The sequence below is a fragment of the Centroberyx gerrardi genome, chromosome 7 (assembly GCF_048128805.1).
Source record: "Centroberyx gerrardi isolate f3 chromosome 7, fCenGer3.hap1.cur.20231027, whole genome shotgun sequence".
NCBI lineage: Eukaryota > Metazoa > Chordata > Actinopteri > Beryciformes > Berycidae > Centroberyx > Centroberyx gerrardi.
In genome coordinates, this window is record NC_136003.1 from 4,962,576 (window position 1) to 4,985,992 (window position 23,417).

The window sequence follows — 23,417 nt, forward strand, 5'->3', positions numbered from 1 at the left end:
GTGCGTTACCCCACCTTCCCATTCCCTGCTGTCCACCAAAATAAAATGAAGTGAAAGGAATGAGCCTAATGCTTTGTTCCTCCTAATTTGCTTCACTTGCAACAGATATGTATCCCTACATCTGAGATACCATACTGTGTTAATAGAAAATTAATTTATCAGGGTGTAAAATAAGTCAGTGCTTCCTCCTCCCTCAAACCTTCCTGGTTTGTGAGTGAAACAAGTTGGAAAATACATTCTGCTATATTCCTGTAAAGTGACCCATTTGTAATGTATTCTTTTATCAGATTTCCTGCCTTTCCCTGTCTGGAATACACCTCTCTAAATTCCATGATATTCCAGGAACTCCCTGCCCAGTGGGAACCCTGTGATATTCACATTCATATCACTGTAAAAAGTAAAACAACCATTATTTCGCCACATTGGATGAGGTGGTGACTCATCTCAATTTCCCCCCCAATTTGGTTCACTTGCAACAGACATTTTCCCTACGGCCGAGAAAGAAGACACAGTGTATTTTAATAGAAAATGTATTTATTCAAGAATGATATCCACAGTCGCATCACTGTACAAAACATAAAACCATCATGTCCCTGCATTGGAAACAATCATTCATCCCACCTACAACTTTAAAAAAAACTGGATTTCACTTCTAAACCCAATTTAACTCCAAGAAGATATTCATAAAAAAAAAAATTCCACCCGTTCATTTCAATGTGGAAAGTCTTTTGTGCAAAGCGATGACTTATCCAGAAGAAGAATGGAATTCAACATAATGGCACGGATAAGATGAAGTACTGGCTCTCTGTTCAGCTGCGGGGCTGGAATACAAGTGGAGGGAACTTGGTAATAACGTTCATTAGATAAAAAGGCATTAACTGAACACATTAAAAGGTGCTATGTGTAGCATTTCTCAAAATTAAAACCTCAACAAAGGATGTTGTTACTTGTCCCTCCTCCCCATTGCTGGCGTTGTTTTGAAGAGCCATTATGCATTCTGACCAGGTAAGCTAACGGCAAATTGTAAGTAGCAGTTAGAATTGTGGAGCTGGAATAAAGATGTGGATTAGAGTTAAAAGTAAAAGTAAAAGTTAAAGTAAAAGAACGGTGATCTCCCCCTTTTTTGGCATTTTTGTTTGCTCTGGAAGAACAGCGCCCTCTTCCTGTTTTGTGCGGTAAAGCAATCCAGCAGATTTCCCGCCAAAACCAATCCAGTGGCTCACAATGGAAAATGCAGTGTAGAGGCCGGTAGAAGTTGCCAGTCTTCTCAGTGATGGTCTCCTTTGTTTACAGTAATTATACTACTCTAAGTAAATGTGGTAATAGCTTAATGTTAAAATACTACACGCAGCAACTTTAATTTGTGTGTGCCTCAACTAGCTTGCAATTTTAAATCCCCCATGCCAAACCAAGCGGGTGTCCACCGTTTTAAATGACCAGCCTTGGTTCCAGCAGGGAGTCCCAACGTTCCGTCACCTGTGAGAGAAAAACAAAGACGCAATTACATCTCAATAATGTGGATATTACAGCAAACAACACCCCCTGCGGCAGCCAAATGGCAACAACTACTACATTCTGCACATGCAGCCATTTTTTAAACCCCCACCTTTCTCCTATTTGCCCGAACAATTAAACAGAGGGGATCACTGAGTGAATAGGCTCACTCAAAGTGGAGGGGAAGGGGTTAAAACCTGGGCTCAAGGACAAAAGAAAGGCTTTGGCTTTAACTGCTGCTGCTGACTGCTACTGTCAATGCAAGTGTTGTGTATTGGAGATGAAGCCGATCGTACAGCCAGGCACCCAAACACAGCTCAACCATCATGTAGACCAGTGGTTATTTCTAATAAGGTGCATGCAAAATTTGGCATTTTCAATAGAGTGCACATAAGATGTATCACACTCATCAGTTCATCTTTGTTATTCCTATTATCTTAGCCAGTTCAGTCTTGATTTACGAACATGAACAAGTCTCTTTAAAGGTGCTTTTGTGTTTATCATTCTTAAACAGGGACTTATTTGATAGAAATGTATATTGCACAACCACGATACGATGTAATAAATAAAAATTCAATGCCAACAAAGTATGACTGTGCAGAATTATGTTTATTTCCGAGCCACCAATCTTTCTAGTAATGGCATTGTCTTGCTAGAATGTAAACAACAATTTAAAAATGTCTTTACAAAGTGCAAATAATGGAGAGTTTGTGAAATTGTGATGGTCAAGCCATCTCATTTGTGATTACTACAGCAGAAGAAACTGGAGCTGATATCACCATTAATTTTTCTGTCCCATGATATGTATTGTCACATTTTTGTATTGCGATATATTTCATTTTGATATACTGTCCCATCCTTAGTTACACACAGTCTCTTCCGACGCTAAATAAATGATTGGATATCATCCAGAGGCAAACTCTACAGCTCCTCCATTAACAGTGAATCAGAGAGCAACAACGGTACCTAGAGTAGTTTCAAAGGTGTTTTTTGGTGGTTGTGGCTTTTTGGTAGCTGCTAGCATTAAAATAAATTAAGCTCATTTTGTCAAAGTCCAAAGATACTACAACTCTACAAAGTCGTCTCCAATTAACTGTTAATGGATTATACTGTATTCTCAATGACACTGTTGACTACCTGTTTTTAGCTACAGGAGAGAGATGTTTATGTTCACAAATGCTGATGGATATTGGTAATATTATGTGGTTATATATCAAATGTGAATTGGGTTTTAAGTTTGATTTGCTTTTTAACATTTTCCTTTTATGGACCCCCTAATAGATCCACATAAGACCACAGATCCCCATTTGATCACATTTAGTCCCAGGGATCCATATGGGAAGATTTTAGTTGTTGTTGATTTAGTATTGAATCGTAGAACTGTCTACACTGTACGTGGGGAGATAACAGTGGTGAGATTACAAGAGTCATTCTTATACATTCTCTAATTGTGATTTCAACTGTGATTTCAACTTCCACAACATTAGACTATTCCTCATTTCGCTGGGGACCCTCATGGAAACCCCCTCAATGACCCCTGGAACACAAGTGTTGCGATTTTGGACCTATATATAATTTGTCTCTTACATAGCTGTAGTATTTGGACCCACAGATAATTGACAAACCCCATTTGGACTCACTGTTAGCAGCAAGAGGCAATGGAGCTCGCTGTTTCAACTGACAGCTGACTCTGGAGCCAATATTGTCTGCGGGTCCAAGTACTACAGGTATGTAAGAGAGAAATTATATATATAGGTCCAAAATAGGGATGTCAGTTTCGGTTAATTTTGCTTTCGATAGGCCGACACCCATTAACCGGTAACTAACCGGTTAATTTTTAAGAAAAAATGCAAAATGATGTTAAATACAAGAAAGTGGCACTTTCCTTTTAGTCCAGCACTCCATTGACTCAACTAGTGCAGTGCCCGTTCGCCCCGCTGCTGCACAGAGCGCTGTTCGCTTGTTTATTCAAAGTTTATTAATAATGAACGCGTCGCGTGTCCAAATTGCACCAAATTCGACACTGCACGTCCTTGGAAGTAGATCGGATGAACGGTTCTCGAGATATGTGAAGGACACACACACTCACACACTTACTCAGACTCACAGACAGACAGAGATTCCTTGCTTTAGTAGATAGATGAGCTTTGGCGCCGCATTTCGAAGTGCTGTTCATTTGCTGTAATTTGCATATAAATATCTGAACTTGTTATGCACGCCGCGGCGTAGCCCGTTTTAATATTAAGTGCTGACTCCGCCCACCCGGGCCAGTTTCGGCATACACCGGTAGCAATTACAAGTGGACCCTATTCTACGGTCCCTGCTCTCAGCAGAGGGAGGAGGCTACGCTGTGTGTGGGAAACGCTGTGATCGTCAGACCTCTCTGGATTAGACAAGCAAGTAGAGCAAACCGGCATCAGCCAAACCAATTTACTGCCAAATGCTTTGGGGTTCAACACATTAACATTGCTTCCCATGGTCAGAAAAAGTCGCCAGATTTGTCGCTAGTCGCTTTTGAGAAATAAAGTCGCCAGGGGGGTCTGAAAAGTCGCTAAGTCTAGCGACAAAGTCGCCAAGTTGGCAACACTGGTGTATGCAAATTAACCTATAGACCAACATGCGTAACCGGTCAAAAATACTCTCGGTGGTTAACCGATTAACGGTTAACCATTGACATCCCTAGTCCAAAATTGCCAAACGTATCCTTTAATGTTGTTACGTTGCAGGTGACTATATGCCATGTCTTACCTGAGAGCCTCGGGACACGGCGTACTCCACTCTCTCTGAGCCGTCCGGGTTCTGATAGACGAGGTCGAACTTGCCAGGCTCTACAGGAGCTGAGGGAGATGCAGCAGGTTATGGACACAACATGTTAGAGTACAAATGTTTACATCAAACCAAATAATCTAACCCCTGTCATTAAACGGCATGGTCCGATCCAGAGTCCAGGAAGCTACTTTAATGTGGTTGACAACTTGAAATCAGTGATGAGGAGGCTGGTTTGATCTGTCTGGATTAGGATTGTGATATATTACCTTTTCACTAGATGTTTCTGTTGGATCTCTGCTCTAATTAGCCAGTTTACTCTTCTCTCTATTGTCAAAATGTGACTTTATTATTTATGTTAATTACAGGTTACTGCAAGGTGTGCCAGAGACCTGTTAGTGTTGCTGCAATTCCAACTGGGTGCCAACAGAGGTCAGTAAAAGTCACAGAATACTTAAAGATCCCAGCATCCCCTACAGCACATGGCATCGAACCACACATCAGATTGTGCTTGCGTCCTCAGTATCTGTCTAATCTCATGACGACACAGGCAAAATGTTTCTTCAAATGTCTTGTGTTAGGATTAGAAACAGGCACCGGTGAAATGATCTGTACCTTGAAAAGTGTTAAGTACTTCCAGCTCAATCTGTTTGGTGGTTGGGTCAAAGCTCACAATCTTCCCCTCCTGAAATGTAGAGCAATGTGGTCAGCTAACATTCTTCACCAACAACACATCACACACACAAACTAAAATCCCATCCTTTTCGAGACCTTAATTTCTTTTGATTTGATTTGATTTGAAGATACTGGTTGGTGTTCAGTGTAATTTCAGCCAACAGTCATCTTGTCTCTACTGCCATATTACTCTATACATGAAGATTATTCTTCATAGCAACAAATATCACAATATGTGAGATGTCAGGGGTCTAAAAACCATAAAAGGCTTTCCAGACATGTGTAGAAACCCTGCTAATAGAACCCTGCTAATAGAATTGACTCATCTTCAAGCCTCATCAAGCCTGAAGCAGCATTCAAGATTGCTATACTGAAAATAACTGAGGGTTCACACCACCAGCAACTCAAGACCAATCATTTTAGATTATTTTAGATTATTGCAGCACAAATTCAGATTAGCTGCAATTTTGACTCACCTTATACTTCGATACCTCTGGTGTATAGTTCTCAGTCAGCTCCAGCAGCTGTGAACACACACACACACACACACACACACACACAGGAAAGGGTGTTAGCAGAAGAGCTGACAACCAGACAGCTGGTACATGCTGTGACGCTCAGTCTCTCATTTCCACAATAGACTCTGCGCTAATTGGTTCAATTCTACTGCTTTTCCCTATTCCTTTAGCGTTGGCACACCTATAGGGAGCTGGATAGATGGAAGTCAAATCACACAGATGGCTGAAAACAGCCTGTAATGATGTTAAATTGTTTGTTAAAGGAAAAATCCAATCCAAGTAACAGGTTTACGCCCCTTCTCTGGGGGGTTTTGAAAGGCATTCTGGGAAGCGTAGGGAATCAGAGACACAACATAAACAGGCTTACCTTAAAGGCAATCTTCTGCCCCACCTGAGGAGGGGCGGCTAGCAGCGGCATGGAGCTGTAGTCCCGTCTGGGGGCAGCTTCAGCTCCGTTCTACATAGACACACATGCAGGAAGCCAACAGATTAGAAACTGGTGTTATACGATGACAGATATGCAATACAGTGATCGTGTTTACATGTACACAAAAAATGTGATTTTAATGCGATTAAGACAATGATGTAAGTCAGGATGCAGGTAAACACCATGCTCTGATTATGTTAGTGTGATTATCCTCTTAGTTGGAATTTAGTGCAATCACAGTAACATACAATTTTGGTGATTTTCATGTTTTCACTAGAGCTGAAAGATAGATAAAATACTCTAATTGCCGTTATTTGACAGAATATTGCAATTGTGATTTAAACTGCGATTCATATCATCACAAGTTTTTCTTGTCATAATTTTTGTTAGAACTCAAATCTTTGGTGAAGCCTGACACCTAATGGTGAAATGGTGAAAAGTAGGGTACTGAACTGGCCATCTGTTATTGGCTGGTCTTTGGTGCCAGGTGATGTCACCACCTGTTGTACTCTATAGAGGGTGACATCACCTGGCACCAAAGACCAGCCAATAGCAGATGGCCAGTTCAGCACCCTACTTTTCACCATTAGGTGTCAGGCTTCACCAAAGATTTGAATTTGGGTTTTATTTACTCTTTAAAGAAAAGTGATTTTGTTGAAAAGTTTGAGTATGATGAAAGGTTTTCAGCAATATTGTACTTGATTCATGGACCAAAGATTACCCAGAGCTCTAAAACACCTTGTTTAGAAATACAGTTTGGACGCCCTTCTCTCTTAAGCAGTTAATTGTAGCATCTGCGATTTGGAAATTGCAGAACTTCATATTGCAATTTCGATTAATTGTTCAGCTCTAGTTTCACTTTAACTGAAGGTTTATGGTCATGGGTTTAGAACATTCTCCAACCCCTTTGGCTTGTGAAACCCTTTCAAAACCCATTGTATAGGGTCAAAAACGCTTTGCCATCAAGTAAAGGTGCTAAAAAAACGCAAGACAGACCTGGACGACCACAGACTTGTTGCTCAGTGAATCATTCTGGTAGGACGGCTGCTCGGCCCGCCGCCCGCCATCATAGCTGAACTGAAAGTCCCCACTTTGCCCTCTGCCGCGCCCTCTACCTTCACCCCTACCCCTCTCTCCGGGACCGTTTCCCTGACCGCGCCCTCGCCAAGGCGGCAGACTCCCAAAGCCCTGCGCCGGCCGCCGGATCACCAGCTTGATCTCCTCCTCGCTGTCCGAGCTGGACGTTTCAGGCCGTTCCGCCGCTTTCGCAGCAGGAGGCGCCGCCGCGCTGGCCGGCTGTTTCTGTGCGAGCTGAGGAGCTAGCTGAGATTTCGAGGCGGGGAGGTTATCGCTTGTTCCCCCTTTGGGAGTTGTGGAGGTGCTGGGTTTAGCTGCGGGTGTGTTTTTGGATAGTGCCTTGCTGGGCGCCTCATCAGAGGAAGAGTCTGTGTCTGATGAAGATGAGGAGGGTGGAGGGTGTGGTTTCACATGGGGGAGTTTGGCGTTTGCGGGCGCCTTGGAGGGGGCAGGGGTGGAGGAGGGTGTTTTGGGTACCGGTTTTGCGGCAGGTGGTTTTTTGGGAGCTTCATCCTCCTCGCTGCTGCTGTCACTGGAATCTGAAGAGGAGACATTTTGTGTTTTTGCTTTAGCTGCTGGAGGCTTCTTAGTGCTTCTGGCAGGCTGCTCTACACTGGTTGGGGCTTTTTTGGTGGAGGCGGTTGGTTTGGGGGTGGCAGTAGGGCCATTCTCCTCTGCCCCCTTCCCTTTCTTCTTCTCTTTTTGCTTTCTTTGTGAGTCCTTTCTCTGCTCACCGCCCGATGCCCGCTTAGCGTCCCTCTCCGGGCGCTCCTCGCTCTTTTTCTTCCTCTTTTTTTTCTTCCATTCCACGCTCACTCCGTTTTCTGCTGGTTCATCCGCCTCTGTGTGTCTCTGTCTCTTCCTGGAGTTGTCGCTGGATGCATCCGGATGGCTGCCTTGCCCGTTCATCTGGGCCAGACTGTCCACCTTCACCCTGGCAAATGAAGCACAGGACAGATTATGACTAGTTATCTTCAGAACATAATTTTGGGGTGTCTTGTAGCCCTTTTATATTGCTCAAGAATTATTCAGGTACGAGACAGAAGGTTCTTGTTGATTTAGTAGGCTCTTCGTGTTCATAGCTCAAGCTTTTGTAACTTATCAGTCACTTTACATTCCTTATATGTGCTACATCCATTGTAGCCCCCAAATGTTCTTTTATGGTGAGACTGTCACACCAAACTCCATTCAAAAATCTGGCAAGTTCATGTGTTCTTGCTCATCAGTAAACATACACACCTGGCAGAACGTGACTTACCTCTTACCGTTTGTTAGGTTCCACACTTCAATTCGGCTTAAATTCAATACAACAAGCAGCACTTATTTAAATAAACTGTCAACTTTTAAAAACGAACCTGATGCTGTCGTTATCCCGCACCACATAGATGCTCTCTGTATGCGGCAGGTAGCAGTCCTCTATGAACAGGTTGAGAAAGTTTCTGCGGCTGAAGTCAAACTTCTCTCTGATGATGCTCTCCAGGTCCGCCACCACGCGGCATCTGTTCAGGTCCACGAGCAGCCAGCACATGCGGCTGCTAGCAACAGACGGCGGCGGGTAGTCAAAGTACAGCCGCACGCGGATAGAGTTGCTAGTGGGGGCAGCCATTACCGCGACAACACCAAAACAACAGCCTGGTTGCTCGTTCTATGTGGCTCTGAAGTCAACTCACCCACAATGCTGCCCCCTGTTGATGCGGAGGCGGGGCTCTGATTACCGCTACAGTGAAGCAAGTACAACACACCGCTAATTACGAATAGGTTACCTCAACATGTCATGAAAGCTATACGCTTCCATCTTTGCCTCTCTATTCAGACACAGCGCGACGGAGGACCGCCGACTGTCCGACCAATAACACGCGCTGCGTCCTAGGTGCAATGAATTATGGTCATTGTAGTTCATTAACATGTTTTGAGTGGTAAACATCATTGAAATGTTGGTTTTCAAAAAAAGTACATCAAGGAGAAAAGCCAAGAGAACGCCAGCTTATGCATACAGCACCCAAAATGAGTGTAAAACACACACTCATTTGGCGGCTGTTGAGTTACTGGTGTCCATTTATCGTCAAGGTGTCCGCACTCCGCAGTGACGTCAGTCAGCTGATGCCTGTCATGTGATTCCTTCTGGAAAGTAAAGGGGCGCAGAGCCGTCCGCGAGATCACTTCAACAATGGGCCAGTTAAAAGTAGCCTGTAGTTTGGGGATTTTACTCTTCATTACCATCAATGCAGGTATGATTAATGCTCTACTGTACAACCCCTTTACAAGTGCTTAAAAGTACTGTTTGCTAGCTAGCTTAACGAGCGCAACTATTGGCTTCATGTTATCTGAATGCCTTGGCTGCACTGATTTTGAAAGCAAAAGTAAAAGTAACGTTTGACTTAGACTTGCGGTCTATTACGTATGCCAGCTGACTAGCTTTGTAAGTAACCCAGTAACTGAATACCAACTTAAAAGAACGATTGTAATTGAATTCCATCCTCTGCAGGGCTCTCCAGTCCCCTGGCAGGTAAAGAAGACTGGGGCTATGTCCAGGTGAGGGACGGGGCCCACATGTTCTGGTGGCTCTACTATGCAGACAGTGGGTCTGCAGGATACCAGGACCTGCCTCTGGTCATGTGGCTGCAGGTAGGACAGGACCACCTACACTTCATTTCAGGGGCGGCAGTGACATAAAGCTGAGAGAAGAAGGCTTTTAATTGGGAGGTGGCTGCTTCAAATCCCTGGAAAAACATTGAAAGTGAAAGAGTAACATCAATATCCCTTCTAAGCCAGTGGTGTCCAGTCCTGTGCCATAGAACAGTGCAGGTTTTCATTCCAACCAAACACTACAGCAGCTCATTTCATTGGTTAACCTTAAACCAGAGAGGAGGGACTGATCAGCTGATGTAGTGTTTGGCTGGAATGAAAACCTGCAGACTGAATGTGAAGCAAGCCTTCCTAAAGGTTAAAAATAAAACCAACCACCTTCCACGGGGGAAAAAAATGAACTAGGATATATTGTTGTTGTTAAAATTGCATTATGATTAACGTGTTACTGGTTGAAGATGATTTGGATGTATGTCCATGTGTCCTCAGGGTGGACCAGGAGGATCAGGCAGTGGCTTTGGAAACTTTGAGGAGATCGGACCTTTGGATAGGAACCAGCAACCCAGAAAAACGTCCTGGGTAAGATGGTAGCCCAGTCAGCCTAGTGGCATTTAAAGAATACACTGCGTTTTAGGGAGATTGGGTCCGTGTACGTTTCAGATTGGACTGTTGGTCAATTTAGCAGTTGAGTGATGAGAATATAGACACCAAAATCATCCACGTATCCCCGGTAGATCTTGGACTCCGGTGCTTCATGCTAACACTTCAAGGAAAAATCCACCGTAATCTAAGGTGACCAGATGTCCTGGTTTGTCCGGGATTGTCCCGGTTTCAAGATGGGTGTCCCGAGTCCCGACAAATATCTGTAAAACACTAAAATGTCCCGGTTTTCAACATTCACTACCAAATTGTCCCGGTTTTCACCACGATTAAAATAATAATAATAGTATTATACTTGTTTTCAGCGCTTACATAGACGTTTATCATGTTCTGTCCCGCTCATTATTACCTAACCCAATCAAAAAACATAAACAATGCACCACGCGTCTGAATTCAACACTGATTTGTCTGTATGTGTGTCAATCAATCAATGTGTCGTTGTCAAGGCTGTTGCTAGCCTATGACGCTTGTGGCTCTGTCTGACAGAATCTGAACGGTTAGCTGTCATGCCGAAGAGAAAGTCGGTCTTTTCTAAAGACCTCCAGAAGGCTTACTCTTTTCTTCGTGAAGTAGCCGGCAACGAAAATGCTGCGTTCTGCACACACTGTACATTTTCGGTCACGCACGGTGGAAATGCCAACATAAAAGATCATATTAAGACGGCCAAACATAAGCGGTGGCTACAAGCTAGTAGTAGCACCGTTGCGACTTTCTACTTAAACTGGCAGCTCAGGAGGGGACCTTTGCCTAACATCTGGTGAAACACAACCAGAGCTGAAAGGTATCTGACAATCAAAAAATATGTTATATTACACCAGTGCAATCCTTGTGTTTTGTGTTTACAAGTGTTATTATACAGTCTTCAAATAAACTATGTTTTGGTGGATTTTTGGAGACAAAACATCATTTTTTGTTTGCTGAGGCGCTGTCCATGGTGTTGAAAGGTGCAGTCACTAGGTGTGCTAAGCGCTGAAATAATTGTCCCCCATCCTGATGAAAACGCCTATGGTGCGTGCATAAGCGCATACATGTGTGCGTGCATGAACGTGCGGTACACTTAAGGGTCCCGGTTTGGGGGTTTGAAAATGTGGTCACCCTACCGTAATCCATCATGCAAAACATTTGTGTAGGGGGAGCAACTCATGATTTCTCCATTGGCTTATTGCTCTCTCCACCCACCAGAGTGAAATTAGCTTGATATTGGATATTAGTCGTTTTCCCCCCTCAATAATTTGTAAAGCAAAAACACAGTGGTGAATATATTTGTGATTACTGGAAGTGGAAGAGCAATTTACAACCACTGGTTTCAATATTTGAGAAAATATTTTTCTACTGTACGTATAAACACATTCAAATTTCCACAGCTTGTTTTCCATGTGAACTGGAGGTTGCATAATAAAAGCACCTCCTCAAATATTGAAAAAAGTGTAAATTATTCTTCATCTTCCAGTAATTACAAATATATTAATTAATGTGCTTATACTTGATTTATTGCTTTACTATCACTCAACTAAACTACTTACTAAAGTGTTAGCATGGAGCCTACTGTCACTCAACATAGTGTATGCTAAAGTGTTAGCATGGAGCACCAGAGCCAATGATCTACCAGGGACACATGGATGATTTTGATGTCGATGTTCTCACTTTCACTTAATGAGTTAGTTGACCAGCAGGACAATCTACCAAAACTTGGTGTATTCCTTTAAGTTATAAGTCTGTTCTATTACAGCACATCATAGGTTGGATGTACAACAGGAGATTCTGACTGATCTCGGTCAGTTAAAATGAAGGAAATGGAGACGACCATGCTGATGCTGTTATGTGTGTTGGCTCTTGCAGGTACAGGCAGCCAGTGTGTTGTTTGTTGACAACCCTGTCGGCACCGGCTTCAGCTACACCGACAGGCCGGACGCCTATGCCACCGATGTGGCCACGGTGGCCTCGGACATGCTGGTGCTGCTCCAGCACTTCTTCTCAGAGAGGAAAGAGTTTGAGGTAATTTCATGGAATGTCATGGAATTTTTAGGTATATTCCAGACAGGGAAAGTCAGGGAATTTTATAAATTCTCTAATTCTCTGGAGATATTGGGGAATCTCCATCTGTTTAGTTGAGTATTGTGTGCTTTTTATAGAGTTGAGTTTCAGTCCTGCCCATGAACCAGAGATTCTAACTGTAATCCTTCACATGCCGTAATGTCATAAATGTGAACTAATGGACCGTTTTCTCCTCCGCAGACTGTCCCCTTCTACATCTTCTCCGAGTCATACGGAGGGAAGATGGCGGCAGCGATCTCGTCGGAGCTCACCAAGGTACGTACTGCCTGTAGAGACTTTTTGCAGCTGAATTTGGCCACTTCCCCTTTCGACATCCTCTTTAGCTCCACGTGAAGTATGTTACTCATTGGTGTTGGAAAATACCCAAATCGGGAGATTGTCATATGACAGTTATGGTTTGGTTGCAGAGTCAGCAAATATTTCCCCGAATAATAAACTTTATTTGTATAGCAGTTTTCGAAGCAAAGTTACAAAGTGCTTTAAGTTAAATAAAATGGCAGCAAAAAATACAGAAAATGCAGACATGGCAGAGGGGGAAAAAGTGACTAGATTGGACTACAAACAAATCAATGAAATTGCAAAATCATAATGTTAGCAGTTAAAAGCAAGTTCATAAAATGTGTTTTTTCTCAGCTCAGTTGTTCCAAAGTTTAGGGGCCCTGATAATTAAATGCTCCTTCACCTTTAGACTTTGATGGTGTTTTTGTACATAGGGAGATACAAGCTCCAACATGTGCCAAGGGCCAAGCCATTTATTGCTTTAAAAGTAATCAATAAAATCTTAAAATTGATTCTAAAATCAACTCTAAGTCAATGATAGCCCAGCTGCTGCATTCTGGACTACTTGCAGATGAGTTTTTCGATTCAGACAAGAATAAAGGGAGTTAAAGGAGGTCTGTTTGGTAATGTGTTTTTAATTTTTGTGTCTGTCTCGCCTCTCTAGGCCATAGCTAAAGGAACAGTGAAATGCAACTTTGCTGGTGTGGCGCTTGGGGACTCGTGGATCTCCCCACTGGGTCGGTATCAATCAATCAACATTAATACTGTACCTCAACCTTTGTACACATCTGCTGGAATGCTATTCAACGATATATTCAACGATTCATAGTTTAGCCAAATCTCTTATCTTGTCTTATAAAGACAGTAGAGACGGCAACAGTTCTAGCCAAAACTGAGCCTGAAAAAGCGATGGGAATGGGGGAAACAAAACTAAAATGAATTCCCAACCACCATGAAATGTCCTGTATGTTGGCCCATAGGCTTCAAAAAGCGAGGACATCTCGTCTTATTCCTGCAATTAAATCGGAAAGTGGTGAAATATTAAAGTCCCCTCAAGACATCAACAAAGGATTCAAAGAATATTATAAAACACTATACTCCTCAGAGGTTAACCCATCATCTGATGATTTGGAAATGTTTTTCAGTAAAATAAATTTGCCTACTTTATCCACTGAAGATAGAGGAAAATCTTGAAAGACCAATTTCTCAAGCTGAGATTTTAGCTGCCATCAGCAACATGGTCAGTGGTAAAGCCCCTGGTGATGACAGGTTCAGTATTAATTTCTATAAAACTTTTTTATCCAAATTAGTTGATAAACTACAAAGGGTTTTTAATGAGGCCAAAGAAAATGGTCACCTACCTGATTCAACACACTTTTCCCTTATCACGGTCCTACTTAAACCTAATAAGGACCCCTTACAATGCGGAGGATATTGCCCTATCTCACTCCTTAATTCAGAAAGAAAAATATATGCAAAAATTTTCGCAAGGAGATTGGATGAAATTCTACCTAAACCTTTTCACATTGACCAAATTGGTTTTGTAAGATCCAGACAAATTGCAGACAATATGAGAAAACTGATTCACATAATGCATTACGCCAATTCGTCCAAATTTTATAAATTATATTTAATTGATATACTCAACACCTAAAGCCAAAATAATCACAAATAGCATAGTCTCTTAACCATTCGAACTTAGACGAGGGACGCCTCATGGTTGCCCTTTGAGTCCTATGCTCTTTGTTTTGTCACTAGAACCTTTGGCCACACTGATTAGAGAAAACCACAACATCAAAGGAATTGCAGCCCCAGTAACGGAGATGAAAATAAGTCTTTTTGCAGATGATATCTTGTTAACATTATCAGACCCTCCAACATCCCTTAAACATATTCTTGAGATTGTGAAGGAATTCTGAGCCATTTCGGGATATAAGATAAATTGGGATAAGTCAGAGGCTTTACCTTTAAATGTTCACTGTCATAAATCACATATTGCTAATTTGCCCTTTAAATGGTCGCCTGATGGAATGCGTTATCTTGGTGTGACTCTGAAGTCCAATATACATGATATTGCCCCTTTTAATTTGAAAAAACTCATAAATAATGTCAAAGATGACATTGAGAGATGGAAATTTCTCCCTCTAACTATTTGGGGTAAAATAGATAGTTTAAAGATGAATGTTTTACAGAGGATTACTTTCCTCATGGCAGCTATTCCCCTTCCTTTGGATAAAAGTTTTTTTAAAGAGGTTGATACAATATTCAGAGAATTCATATGGAATAACAAGACACCTAGGGTTAGCCGTAAGAACTTATATGTAGACAGGGAAAAGGGGGGCCTTGGCCTTCCGGATGTGTATAAGTATTATATTGCATTTAACTCTAGATATCCTTTGAAATGGGGTTATGGCTTTAATTCAAGAGACACAAGATGGGAAAGCATAGAACAGGAAGCTTTAGACATGTTAAAAGATAAGGTCTCATTGCAAGGGCTGTGGTATGGTCCCTTATGTAAGAACATTGATAACCCTTTGATTCAGTATTCTTGCTCCACTGTGAAAACATTCCAGAACCTGATCAATTTTAAGGTTAATAACTCTCCCAGTGTTCCATTATGGAACAACTATAGGTTCATGTTGAATGGCAGGCCACTTAGAAATGATGACTGGGAATCCAAGGGCATTAGAATTTTAGATGATATGAGAAATCTACATGACAGGAAATTGAGAACTTTTGTTCAGCTTAAAGCTGCATATGGGATTGAAAATAAAGACTTTTTAAAATATATGCAAATAAGATCACAATTGACCAGATATTTAGGGGAAGCTGTAATCATACCCAGGTTGACAGAAACTGAGTTTAAACTAGAATTAATGGTCAGACAGAAGGACAAAATTGCATCGAAATTATACAAATTGATGAACAAAACATCAGGAAAAAATTGGAATGCAGTTCAAAGAAATTGGGAAACCGACTTAGGTATATCCTTGGAAACTGAAGACTGGGATCATGTCTGGAAAACACTTCACAAAGTATCCAAATCGGTAAAGAACAAAATGATCAATTATAATTTTGTACATAAAACATATTTCACCCCTGCTCGATTGCATAGGATGGGTGTATCCGATTCTGATCTTTGTTGGCACTGCAAACAAGATAAAGGCACTTTTTATCATATGGTATGGGCTTGCATTAAAGTATAAACCTTCTGGGGAAAATGTTACGCAATCTCTGGGAAAGATCATTGGCTATACTGTTCATTGTGATCCAGTAATGTGCCTTTTGAATTAGACTGTTGAAGGAACCTGGTCCAAATGCAACAAACAAATTTTAACAACCGGATGCATGACAGCTAAAAAACTGATAGCAACGAACTGGAAGGACGCAGATCAGCTGAAAGAGGGACTGTGGCTTCAAACATTCCTAGAGACGATCTCCATGGAGGGAGCTGCATCTAATCTTTCTGAAGTTTATAATGAGGAACAGCAATTGTGGAAGGTCATAATGGACATTGTTCGTAAAATATCTACCTTTCCCAGAATCTTGAGAAGCAACATAAACGGTCCATGTTTCCTTTGTTTACTACTCTATTGGATAGATGGCTTGAACTATATTTTGTTTAGTTTATCCTCTAGACCCTCACCTCACTAAGCTACACATAATCCCTCTAAAAAAAAAGTTTTTTTTCTATTGTTTCTTATATTTTCTTTCACCTTGTACAGGTTATCTGTGTTGGTATGTAAGTGAAATATGCTGTTTCCTTTTTTTTAATTTATTTATTTGTTTTTATTATTTGTTGGAAAAACCAATAAAAGTTCAAGTAATAAAAAAAAGGAAGAGCAGCTCCTCTGGGAAACAGAAGAGTGAGTAGTGGTCGACTGTGACAACCATGTTCCGCTTTTTCAACTAAATATGGGACAATCTCATCATATTCAAATCATTCCTGGCATGCAAGAAATGTTGGTGTGTGTGTGTGTGTGTACCAGTTGTACCTGACATGGTTAATGCAGTAGAGGTTTACAGAGTTTTTGTACAAATGTGTCTGCTTACCACACTAAGATCGGCTTTTACATAAGCCATGCTCTGTGTGTGTTTGTGTGTGTGTGTATGTGTGTCTAAATCAGAATTCCCATCGCCATGCTGTTTAATAGCTTTATGCATTTTTTTATATTTCATTTTTGCAATTCGTCTCCAACTCATGTGAGCCAATAAAATGCCTTCTATTGCCCCCCCCCAAAAAAAAAAAAACCCCATAAATAAATAAATGTCTTGTATGTAGGACATACCCAGCAGTGCAGAGTTTGCAAAGCCTCTGTACCCTTGGCACAGCTGTATTGGTGTATGAGTGGTAGGGCTGGGTATCGTTTAAAAAATTACGATACCAGTATCAATACCAGTACCCTTAAAGTGATACCGATACCAATAGAGTACTTCATTCGATACCTTTTTTTTAACGTTTTGGTGGCATCTCGGCACGCTGAACTGCCAACTCCGTCACATACACCGCGCTCGACTTCACCACCACAGACTGTATGGGTTGTAGCTGCTGCGGTAGTGGGCCAATCACACGTCGCATTAAATCAAAGAACGCTTGCGGTGATTGGCTGCGAGCAAAACCATACAAATAGTCATTTTTTTCTAGATCTGTGTACAAAAAAGTATCAAATGCAGGTATTGTTTGACTGGAGAAGTTTCGATACTACTTGGTACTGGGTTATTTCGGTCGATACCTTAAAGGTATCGAGTACCGATACCCAGCCCTAATGAGTGGACAGTTGTAGAGCTCTGATCCAGGCTAGAGTGCCGTCTCTGGATGGAGATGTTGTGACAAAACTGCTTACTGTGACACTCTTGTTTTCTGCAGATTCTGTCATGACCTGGGGACCGTATCTCTACACTACTGTGAGTAACACATAGTTGTCAAATGTCTTTGCAGGTTATTTTTTTATTGCAGATGGTTGGATTTCTTAGTCAGCATTGTACAGAAACAACTGCTGCGTCTGACTGGACTGTGTTGTGGCCAGTGTGGTGGACATCCGTCCCCTGTGGGCAACAGTCAGAGCAGATTAGGGACGGGACAATGTATCGAAATTCAATATATCGCGATACAAAAATGTGACGATACGTATCGTGGGGCAGAAAAATGAATCGCGATATTAGCTCTATTTTATTCTGCTGTAGTAATCACAAATGAGACGCTTGACCATCACAATTTCACAAGCCCTCCATCCAAATTATATTATTTACACTTTGTAATGACATTTTTAAATTGTTGTTTACATTCTAGCAAGACAGTGCCATCGCTAGAAAGATTTAGATAACAGAATTCTGCACAGTCAGACTTGTTGTGATTGAACTTTTATTTATTTATTGTGGTTGTATCTAATCGTGAACCCTGTCCCAGTCGCTGCTGGACGACTACGGCCTGGCGGAGGTGAGTGGCGCAGCGGAGGCGGTGAAGAACGCCGTGGAGCAGCAGCAGTTCCTGAAAGCCACCGAGCTCTGGTCGGTCGCCGAGACGGTGGTGGAGCAGGTGGGTGCTGCACATCAGGCCAGGAGGGTTCTGTTGAGCTGTTGAAGTAACATGCAGGAAGGGGAAACTCACCACTCCCAACGGTTTCAGTTTCACTTCATTCACATATTCCCAAGTCAGTCTCAAGTCTTGAGGCTCAAGTCTAAATGTAGAACAGTCAAGTCAGAACAAATCAAGAGTCCAGCATCAATTTAATGTCTTAAAGGAAACTAAATATCTAGGACTTTTCAATGCAATATGGTTTTAATAGGATAAAAACTTGGTAAGAGCATCACGAGTTTGATTTCTATAATCAGTTTCAACTTCAATAAATTCAATCATTCCATACAAATTCAGAAAACAGAATTTAAAGTCAGTCGTCTGCTGGAACAAATCTCATCACTTTCAATCTTTAGAAACTCAAGACTTTAGAAACCTTTTCAAGTCATCAAAGTCAAGTCCCAAGTCACCAGAACCCAAGTCAAGTCAAGTCTCAAGTCTTCTCTTCATGCATCAAGTCAAGTCTCAAGCAATTAAAACTGTGACTGGAGTCTGACTGGAGTCCAAGTCATGTGACTCGAATCCCCACCTCTGCCACATCCTTCTAGTTGTAACATACTGTATATGTACTGATGTTTTCAGAATGGTTCTACCTATTTCATAGGAAGACATGATTGTTTTTATTAGTTTTATTTTGGTCATATTTACATATATTTATATATACAGCATATTTCATACTTTAGCTTATTTTTCATTTTCTTTACATTCTGTACTCATTTGTTCTTTGCCTCAGTAAGTCCTACTGCTGTTATTTTACACACCCTAATTAAGCTGTAAATCCATACATTTTCCCATTCATACATTCTACTTAACATATTGAAATTGTGGGTTGCACATGTTTATATAACATGTTTATTGTATCTTTTCCCTGCTGTACTCTGTTATTACGACCCAGTTTCTGCACAGGGATCAGTAACATTTCCTCTTGCCTTTTTTATTTTGGTTTTGATGGCAGAACACCAACGGAGTCAACTTCTACAACATCCTCACCCAGGAGCCAGATGAGGAACTCGCCACTTCAGCAGGACGCGACTTCCTCTGTAAGATGCAGGAATATTATTGCCTACTTTGTTTCATACTATATAGTGGAATATTACTGCATAGTGGAATATTACTGCACAACAACCCATTCAGCAATCCTAAAGGCAGACTCGTTGACTCATTGTGTATTTGTAGCTCCTAAAAAGTAATCAATTATGTAAATTTAAGGCATTTAAAAAGTATTAAAATGTCTTAAACAGAGTTGGTAGAAGTCTTAATTTCTTCACCTTGTAATGAAAGGTGTATTTTAAGTTTAATTTTGATGCATTACATTTGAGATTCTTTACATTTGAGCATATTTAGTCGAGGCAGAGTTGGAAAGTAAGACAAATGGAAAAAAGGCAAATGTCATGAATTGTGTAGCTTCACCAAAATATGTGAATGGGATCAGCAGCAGTGTTGGTTTGATTTTTTATGTTGTATTACATTACTGCACATCTAGTTGGTCACAGTGAGTTTGACCCACATGTGTGTGCACTCTTGGATTGATACAGAACTCGGTTAATACAACATGACAAATATGTTGGACATCATGTCACTAAATTTCAGAACTCTCATTAGCTATGTTCAATCAGAAATAGGCTTTGTTTCTTTAATTTGGTGGTAAAATTGGTCTGAAATGCAATTCCATGTAGCATTAAAAAGGTTTAAATGTCTTTCTGAACCCTGCAGATACACTGAGTGAGTGTCTAGTTGCTAAAGTGTTTTAGTTAAGGACTTTTACAAATGTCAAGGGAAGCTTTCTGATTCATGACCATGAGACGGGACGGACAGTCATTTTTATACTCATTTGTCCACTTCCAGTTACCGTGTTTTTTGTGTGTGGGGGGTTTTCTCTTGTGCTTTCAATCAGCCCTGCTGATGCGTCACCACATCCGCCCCCTCCACAGCCAATCACTGAGCCAGCTGATGAACGGACCAATCAGGAAGAAACTGGGCATCATCCCCCAGAATGTCACCTGGGGAGGTACTGTAGCCGACTCCTTGGTCTATTCCTTCAACCTGATTTTTGATTGTTGTTTGACATGCGTTCTGGAAACATTGTACTATCTTAGGCCTGAACAGAGAACAGAGTTTGTTTTTGGTTTTTTTGTTCCTTCACCCTGTGCATCTCATATTCCTACCCCTTCTCAAGTCATCCCACTGTTTTCCTTCTTTATTTTGCTTAAGTTATCCCTCTTCTTCTATTGGGGCTGCAGCTATCAGTTATTTTCAATTTCAAATAATCAAATCTTGCCTTGAATAACCTATAAACAAAAAGTTTTTTGACATTTCAGTGTAACAACATTTATTTAAAGAGTAACTAAACCCCAAACCCAAATCTGTGTAAAGCCTGACATCTAGTGGTAAAAAGCATGCTGCTAGAAGGTGACATCCCTTGGCACCAAAGATCAGCCAATAGCAGATGGCAATTTCAGTAGCATGCTTTTTACCATTAGATGTCAGGCTTTACACAGATTTGGGTTTGATGTTTAGTTTTGTTTGTTTTTTTGCCAATGCACATACGTTCCATATACCTGTATGTATTGAACAACAGGATGCAGGTTCATTATTCTTTGCAGTCTGTTCTTGCCATCCATTCCTCCAGAATATAAAGATTATTTGAAGACAGAAATGGGGGGGGGGGGTGACTTGAGACTTGCATGCACTTTTGCATTTCTCCTCTCCTTTTGAGACATTACTTTGTCTTTATTTCCCCCTCCTTTCTCCTCTTTTTTGAGACATTACTTTGTCTTTATTTCCCCCTGCTTTGCTGTGTGTGCAGGCCAGGCAGAGGAGGTGTTCAGTAGCATGGCGGGAGACTTCATGAGGCCGGTGGTGGACGTGGTTGACCAGCTGCTGACCACCGGGGTCAACGTCACCATCTACAACGGACAGCTGGACCTCATAGTGGACACCATGGGTAAGTCGCTCGCTTATTACGTTAGTGTGGTGCTGTAAAAAGAGTTTCATTGCAGCAGCATAGGCTCTGCCTTCTGTCCCCAGATTTGCTCCAAAAAACCCATCCGGATCTTCAATCTATATGGAACACAGTGCTGCCACATTAATCTCTATGCCTGCTGTTCTCAGGTCAGGAGCTGTGGGTGAAGCGGCTGAAGTGGGCGGGGCTGCCCGGCTTCAACAAGCTGAGATGGACGCCCCTGGATGACCCCGCCTCCCCGGGCGTCACCGGAGCCTTCTGCAAGACCTACAAGAACTTCGCCTTCTACTGGATCCTCAAGGCCGGACACATGGTAAGGCCCTGGCTGGAATAGTGCAGTTCTCATTAAAGTCTCATCTAATCTAAATGTAAAAATTCCTTCATGTTTCTTTGATGTTCCTGACAGATTCCCTCAGACCAGGGACCTATGGCCTTACAGATGCTGAAGATGATCACCCAGCAGGTCTGATGCACCCGCTCTGATGCCAGCTGGATTGGCTCTGACAATCAAAATTACCACATTACCTATTGTACTCCACTCTCTGCTAAGCCAAATCGCTGATGTCTCTGTGTTCTTTGATTACAAGGTTGATTTGTGTACATTTTGGCCATTACAATAATAAAGCCCTTTTTTTTAGTTGCTGTCTTGGCTTATTTTCTGTTGCAGCATCAAATGGATCAAGGACTCTCACTGTTAATCCAACAACAAATTTGAGAAACGTGCTTTATTTTACAGCCTGCTAATTACGGTGTAACTAGTTTGTAATTATGGGGTACTAATAAAATAACAATGCTGTAGTTACAGGGTAACACAACAAGAAGTCCAGGAATTAAGGGGTAACAATTTTGTAATTATGAGAGATTTATAAGGTAGTTCTGGTGTAACTGTTAGAGGATCTAAATTTTGCTGATGATTTAGCACTACTAGCGCACACTCACCAACAGATGCAGGACAAATCACACAAACTAGAAAGAACTGCTGCTACGCTTGGGCTTGAGATCAACACACTAAAAACAAAAGTCATGAAAGTAAGCAACAAGAACAATGCACCAATAATCATGGATCATAATCAACTAGAGCAGGTAGACAGTTTTACGTACCTTGGGAGCATAATTACTGTGGACAGAGGAACGGATGAAGATGTCAAAGCCAGAATAGGAAAAGCAAGAACAGCATTCAACATCTTAAAATCTGGAAAACGAAAAACCTATCACTTAAAACCAAACTGAAAATCTTTAATTCAAATGTCAAATCCATTCTGTTGTACGGATCGGAAACATGGAAAACTATCACCAACATACTCAATAAACTACAGACATTCATCAACCGTTACCTCCGACGCCTCCTGGGAGCCTACTGGCCAGACTCCATCATCAACGCCAACCTGTGGGAACTCACCAAGCAAGAACCATTAGAACTTCAAATCAGGAGGAGGAAGTGGAGCTGGATAGGCCACACACTCACAAGACACAATAAATCAATCACCAAACAGGCACTAACATGGAACCCACAAGGCAGGAGAAATAGAGGAAGACCTAGAACCACCTGGAGAAGAAGCACAGAACAGGAGATGAAGGCTGAGGGGCTGTCATGGCAACAACTTGACCAAAGGGCACAAGACTGGAGAGGATGGAGGGCTTTCGTCGATTGGCCTATGTTCCTTAGGGAATACTAAGGCCTAAGTAAGTAAGTATGGTGCAACTGTTTTCGTAATTACTGCATACTTAAAAAATAATTAGGGGGGGGGGGGGGGGGACTAAAATGTTATCGGTGCTTGTTCCCTGTAGTTATGGAGTAAGTATTAAGACCCTAAATTGTTTTATAAAAGGATTATGAAGGTTTATATTTTACATTTGATATTATAAAATTGACATATTTGATATTTCATCTCAACATACTGTATATTACATTCAATAAAGCTCTTGTATATTCAATTAAGTCTGTTACTGTATGTTCAAGTTCCATATTTTTTGTGTAAGCTATATTGTTTTGTTACCCTGTAACTACAGCATTGTTATTTTACTAGTATACCCCATAATTACAAACTAGTTACACCGTCATTAGCGGGCTGGAAAATAAAGCGTTACCATAATAATAACAATTTTATGTGTTTTTGTTTGTTTGTTTGTTTGTTTTTTACAGAAAACAAGTGGTATATTAAAAGCAAAATGGACTCTCAATGAAAAAACAGCCACATTTAGAATAAATATTGATTATATTATTAGTAATAGATAATAGATTAGATAATAGATAATAATGATAATTCCATTACACATTCACTGCTTTAGGCTACAGGTTACCCATAACTGCATGAATAAAGGTGTGTTTTGAAGAAATGCGCA

At 41.3% G+C, this 23,417-nt stretch overlaps 2 protein-coding genes across 3 annotated transcripts; one reads left to right on the plus strand and one right to left on the minus strand.

The window, feature by feature from the left end:
* Window positions 1-558: 558 nt before the first annotated feature.
* Window positions 559-8,751, minus strand: coil (coilin p80). 2 transcript variants are annotated; one of them, XM_071908810.2, is made up of 7 exons: window positions 8,313-8,751; window positions 6,877-7,891; window positions 5,821-5,910; window positions 5,412-5,459; window positions 4,876-4,945; window positions 4,243-4,331; window positions 559-1,476 (listed from the first exon to the last, which is right to left on the minus strand). In XM_071908810.2, the coding sequence occupies exons 1-7, from the start codon at window positions 8,561-8,563 to the stop codon at window positions 1,429-1,431; spliced, it is 1,611 nt and encodes a 536-aa protein (XP_071764911.1). In that variant the 5' UTR covers window positions 8,564-8,751; the 3' UTR covers window positions 559-1,428. The 2 variants fall into 2 exon arrangements, with proteins under 2 accessions (XP_071764911.1, XP_078140958.1); XM_078284832.1 differs by having other exon boundaries at window positions 6,877-7,884; window positions 8,313-8,339.
* Window positions 8,752-9,045: 294 nt separating this feature from the next.
* scpep1 (serine carboxypeptidase 1) lies at window positions 9,046-21,711 on the plus strand. The gene is made up of 13 exons (XM_071908822.2): window positions 9,046-9,185; window positions 9,443-9,582; window positions 10,033-10,122; window positions 12,043-12,198; window positions 12,439-12,513; window positions 13,202-13,274; window positions 17,405-17,442; window positions 17,945-18,073; window positions 19,068-19,152; window positions 20,007-20,120; window positions 20,919-21,056; window positions 21,224-21,387; window positions 21,481-21,711. The coding sequence occupies exons 1-13, from the start codon at window positions 9,125-9,127 to the stop codon at window positions 21,541-21,543; spliced, it is 1,326 nt and encodes a 441-aa protein (XP_071764923.1). The 5' UTR covers window positions 9,046-9,124; the 3' UTR covers window positions 21,544-21,711.
* The last annotated feature ends 1,706 nt before the right edge of the window (window positions 21,712-23,417 follow it).